This window comes from Schistocerca cancellata, chromosome 4, assembly GCF_023864275.1.
Source record: "Schistocerca cancellata isolate TAMUIC-IGC-003103 chromosome 4, iqSchCanc2.1, whole genome shotgun sequence".
Lineage (NCBI taxonomy): Eukaryota > Metazoa > Arthropoda > Insecta > Orthoptera > Acrididae > Schistocerca > Schistocerca cancellata.
Genome location: NC_064629.1, coordinates 823,295,514 through 823,301,527, shown reverse-complemented (window position 1 = coordinate 823,301,527; position 6,014 = coordinate 823,295,514). Strand labels below are relative to the sequence as shown.

The following is a 6,014-nucleotide window of genomic DNA, read 5'->3' as shown; positions in this document are numbered from 1 at the left end:
TCTGGAACCGCGTGACCGCTACGGTCGCAGGTTCGAATCCTGCCTCGGGCATGGATGTGTGTGCTGTCCTTAGGTTAGTTAGGTTTAAGTAGTTCTACGGGACTGATGATGGTTCAAATGGCTCTGAGCACTATGGGACTCAACTGCTGTGGTCATAAGTCCCCTAGAACTTAGAACTACTTAAACCTAACTAACCTAAGGACAGCACACAACACCCAGCCATCACGAGGCAGAGAAAATCCCTGACCCCGCCGGGAATCGAACCCGGGAACCCGGGCGTGGGAAGCGAGAACGCTACCGCACGACCACGAGATGCGGGCGGGACTGATGACCACAGATGTTAAGTCCCATAGTGCTCAGAGCTATTTGAAGCAACACGTCGCAGAAACCATCGGCAAAACCATAGCCTGTGTTCATAGTCCGCCACAGGATTGAGATTAGTGATGGGGAGCTCGTGAATGAGTAGTTCAAATGAACGCTTCACTCCAGTGAAGTGTGAACTAATCACTCAGTTTCAATGAACTGGTACTTCAAACTCTTCACAGATAGCACACTCCACACTTTTTTCTAGTTCACTCACTCTCTTCCCCTCTCCGTCCCCCAGTACATCGGCGCTACGTCACTCATTCTCCCTTCACTTTAGTCCTCCCTCTACTGCCTGTCGACGAATCGCGCGGTGTTTGTGGGGAACAATAGGGTTAGGAGGGGTAGCGGCGTTGAGGGGCGAGGGGAAGGTAGCGTCAGCTGCTTCCTGCAGTGCTGACAACATTACCAGCGACTATTTGTGCAGTTATACTTCGCGTCTACGGGAAAGCTACCATTGGCAGCGCTTGCAGACAAATGAATATTAAAATACAAACGAATAGGCTGGCTGTGTGAGCAACCACAGCCAACATGAAAATAAAATGCTTACCTTGTGAGTCTGGAACTGAAGCATGCGTGGAATCCACGCTTGAAAGATAATCGTTCATGTAGGAATGTTTATCTCGTACACATTATTGAAATAAATACACTAAATGTCAATTTGAGGATTGTCCTAATTAAATTAAAAAAAAAATACACATATATATTTATGATTAAACATCAACGGATTTGGTGAATCTTCAGAGATTTCCGTTTAAAAACGTGATTTGTTCCACTTTTTTTCCTGTCAGGCGATTTCTTGTGTCAGTTATAAGGTGTCCTGCCTACGAGAACACTCTTTCACACAGCGTGGAGGTTGCGACAATACACAGTCGTATTTTTGCAGGTTCAAAGAGCGAGGGGTATACTGACAGCCGTTCAGACCACCACTGAAGTGGATTGGCTTGTCTCTGTAGCAGGGGCTCTTGTAAGTATTTGTCCACTTCCACTATTGCAGCAGCTCTCGGGTGTGGATTACTCTGCAGCCTGGAAAACACTTCATCAAATTCGAGCCAGAAACTGGAAGTAGATTCAGTGGTTGGAACTGAGATTGTTGCAGTAGCAGTGGATGTGTTCGTCACAAATTTCTCACAGTGCCTGATCAGGTTTAATTTCACCTTCTCAGCAGAATTTTTATCATAAAAACCATTTAATTTCAACCGGGGATACAATGCAGTTGCTTCCGCGAAAATGGAATTTTCGTCTATATTTCTAAATCGTCGTTTTAGGTCTTCAGCTAACTTTTCGGCCATCTGTAGCACGTCTACATGAATTTCAGTGTTATTAACAAACCTGCAACACCATTTTTTCAACGAATGACTAAGGAGTATAACTTTAGAAGCAGTGACAACATTTTCACTTGACATTTCCTCAGTGCAGTCTTTGAAAACTTTCAACAGGTTACAGGCTTGTGTTACACTTGCAGTGTCCTCTGCAGTCAGATTTGGAAGATCCGGATAATTCAGAGTGATAACTGTCATTAGGGAGTTCTTAACCTCGATTATTCTTCTCAGCATATAATAGGTTGAATTCCATCTTGTAACAGTGTCCTGTTTTAGTGTCAGAACTGGCTCTTTTAACTGTCCCTGCATCTTTTTCAGTTTCGTGCAGGCCTGCAAACTTCTTTTCAAAAATTCAACAATTTTTTTTTTTACTTTATTCAGAATGGGTTGAATGTGCGGAAGCCCATTCTGAACAATTAAATTGAGTGTGTGCGCAAAGCAGGTGATGTGTTTCCAGGCTGTGAGTCTTATGGCTGCCACAATATTAGCAGCATTGTCGCTGACAACACACACGACTTTTTCTTGAATGCCCCATTCCCTTGTGACACGTAGCAGTTCTTCCGAGAGTTTTTCTGACGTGTGCCTTTCGTCGTATTTAAAGCACTCTAGGAGGGAAGACGCCAGCTCCAGGTCTTTAACGTAGTGTGCTGTCACCGACAAATAACTATCATTTGTAGTTGAGGTCCACCCATCCATTGTCAGCACAACCGCTTCCGCAGAATTAATTTTGACTCTCACAATTTCTTTCATCATGGCGTACTGTTGTTGTAGCAGTGTATTGGAAATGGTCTTCCGAGATGGCATTCTGTAAGCACCCTTCAGTTTGCCTACAAAACTTTGGAAATGTTTGCTTTCCACTATGTTGAAGGGCAAATAATCCTTTACAACAGTCTGCAGAAGTGTGAAATCTATCTCCTGATTTCTTTTCTTAGAAAGAGGTTTCGGAAAATACATAGGTAATACTGATGTCTGCTTTCTGATACTGAAGTGATACTGTTATTTTCTGGCACCAACTGCTGTTCGCTTCTGGCATTTGCTGATGTTGGTTCCGGATTGTCCGGGTTTTTTGTCCAAGAAATGTCGGAAGATGCAGGAGCAGGGGGTGCCAAGCGCCTGACTGACAATGACACTGTTGGATGCAGCACTCTAACATGACGCCCTAGATTAAATGTATTTCTTCCTTTATATGAAATACACTTAGAACAATAATTGCACTTTGCTTTCCCATCACCTAAATCGGCGAAGAAACCCCAAATTTCACTACTTTTACGCGATCGCGAGTTGCTAGCCATTGTATAATGACACAAAAACTGCTTTCCAAAGAAAAGAAAGAGGGATTTCACCTGAAATTGTACCAATGACTAACCAATGACTACAGGTGACAGTTTACGTTTTGAATTTGGAGGGTTATTATTCTGAACAAAAATAAAATCTACAGGAAAACTTCTGAATAATTACTTAACGTGGGTATATAGACTTTGTAACAGTGGCAAACATACTCATTCTATTTTGGATTACATTTTAAAAGGAACAAAATTAGACTGCATTTCGTTGGTAGCCCTAGTTTCCAGTCCATGAATACAACAAATAAGGTTTCACTTGACATATAGACTTTTTTGGGCGCTTCATGAGAAAATGTCGAGCAAGATTAAATGTAATACCTTCTTTATATGTGACAGGTTTCTCTGTTTATCTTTCCTTTGTCCCCTTCGACCATGCTCTATTTAACTCTCAGACACTATAAGAGCGTAAAACGTTGCGTGCACGTTACTGCATAGTTCGGCCATCTGTTGGTAAAATTATGAAGTATTACGAAGCTTTATTGTACGAGCGAGGCGAAGCGAGCGTAGCCGCGGCTGAGCGGCGAACTGGGCAACATCGCCAGCCTTCCGTACTTCATGAATGAACTACTTCATTTGAACGCTTCACGGCAAAGAGTGAAATGAATGAAGTAGTTGACGGGAATGAACGAGCTCGACCCATCTCTAATTGAGATCTTTGGCAGTGTGGGAACAAAATGGATGCTGGCCGTCATCCCTCAAAACCTCCCAGACTAACCGATGAGTGGCCCCCAATGTTGTATCCAGCCGCTCGAGTACTTTCCGTAGGTGCTTCCTCGAAGCGCTCGAGAACAGTCTCTTCAAATGCAGCATCCCGTCATGTTCGAGGACTTCCAGCATCACCGTGATATCACGCCAACGAGCCTGTTTCGCCAAGTCGCCGGTGAATTGCTGTAAACTTTCACAGGAGTAGGTGGCGTCTTGCTGGGTACCGTTCCTCATACAGCCGTCGAGCTTCATGCGCATTCCCGTCGGCTAGTCCCTAAAGAAAAACCATACCTCGTTGTTCTTCAGACGAATACTGCACCGGCATGGTTACTTTATGACAAAATCGCAGGTGACGCGTGTGAGCTCCGAAGCGAAGCTTACATGTGAATGCCTCTGACGTGGAGACGAACAGCAAGACCTATTCGAGACGTGTGCGTATCACGTTTGGGCAGTGACGGGGCGAGGGACATTTGTATGTGTGGACCGACAACCATAGCGCTGTCCGTCAACAGGCAACAGGGCAATCCCACGGCCAATCGGGGCGTGTGGCGCCAACTTTCCGTAGTTTAAAAATGGTGCGTTGTCGACCTACACAACATTAGTAATTTTGGTTCCTACTAGCATCAGCTATCCAGTGTTAAAATTTCGTGACACACTTTTTCTCCACCCTGTATACATTTACACGACTGCTCTGTAACTCACACTGATCCCGGAGGAGGCTTGAGTCCTCCCTCGGGCATGTGTGTGTGTGTTTGTTCTTAGGATAATGTAGGTTAAGTAGTGTGTAAACTAAGGGACTGATGACGTTAGCAGTTAAGTCCAATAAGATTTCACACACATTTGAACATTTTTTTGCCATTCACAGTAAAAGTGCTTGGCAGAAGTTCACGTTCACACTGTTTCGCTACTGATCCACTCTCCAACAGCACGCCGGAAAAACGAGCCCTTAAATCGTTCCGTGCGAGCTCTGATTTCTTTTATTTTAATCAGTAGTTCTGGACTCAGGATGACTTGGTCGCAATGATAAAAATGAAACATAAGAAAAGGAACGACTTTACTGCTAATATGACGGAATTTATCCTTCATCAGATATCCAGGAGCGATTGCTGCACGTAGATATGAGGTTTCAAGTCGTATGTGAAACAAATGAACGGCTTATTTCAATAGTGGTACAAGTCCTTTACCTCCACTTTTCTGCCTATAATGGTTCTTACATTAATGATCCAAACAAACAGAAAGAAAGGTTCATCTCTAGCAAGAAGCCATATGCTTGAATATTTCTATTATCTCAGCTGCAGATTTTTCAGCGCTCATTTAACTTTAGGACTCCGTATCTCAATATGAACAAAAATGGACTTGTACCACTATTGAAATAAGCCCTTCAAATATTCACAGACAACTTGTAACGTCATATCTACCTATCAGTAGAGTCATATGAGTAATAAAGCCATTCCTTGCCCGCCCTTTACCTTGTACCATTGCGACCCAGTCAGCTTGAAGGCAGAACTATTGGTTATTATAGGAATGGTCGCCTGCCTCCTTTATAACTTTATGTCGCATTTATATTTGAAATCGGGAATTACCAGGATCAGGGAAATGACATGTAAGGGCTAGGCCAGTTTAAGTAACATAATTTATCATTGAACAGCAACAACAATATTTATTTTTAAATATTTTCTTTTTACGACAGGTGACCTTTGAGAATCAGGTAGAAATTTAAGTTTATTTTTTGTTATGGGATTTCTAATTCGTGATTAAGACAGCCGTTAAATTACAGTACTAATAACCTCAAACAAACTCAAGAAATAAGACCTTAACAACATCGGCCTTTTTAAAATTTTTAAGTTAAAGTTTTAAACAAACCAGCCAATTAAAATAATAAATTTCTTCGTATGAAATGAAGCCCAAGACATTAGACAGATCCGCAAAAGATACATATTAACAACGATAGCATAGCGATTACCCTAAGGTTTACACAAAAATTTACAAGAAAACTTAGAACAAGAACAGAACATGTATAAAACATTAAAGAGAAAATTTTTCTGAGCGAAGTAAGTTAATCAAAAATCTCTTGGCCGACAGCAAAATTTTGTTTACAGTGCAAGTCAGGTACCATTAGATACTCAAATTGAGCTTAGACAGCCAGGACGCACCACTCCAAACAAATAACAAGCCGTGCTCGGAAATGCTCGAGAGCAATGCACACTGCTGAAGTAAGCCAGGCCCACGTGGTAAGAAGCCACCGACACGGAACACTCTCCTGGCAACTTAGTAAGTGCTG

At 42.6% G+C, this 6,014-nt stretch overlaps 1 protein-coding gene across 1 annotated transcript; it reads right to left on the bottom strand.

Annotated features, from left to right (window-relative positions):
• Positions 1-2,096: 2,096 nt before the first annotated feature.
• On the bottom strand, positions 2,097-2,639 carry LOC126184454 (uncharacterized; the record flags this gene model as incomplete). Its single annotated transcript, XM_049926843.1, has 2 exons — positions 2,424-2,639; positions 2,097-2,186 (listed from the first exon to the last, which is right to left on the bottom strand). Coding segments are annotated over exons 1-2 (306 nt in total), but the record flags the coding sequence as incomplete, so codon positions are not given.
• Between the last annotated feature and the right edge of the window lie 3,375 nt (positions 2,640-6,014).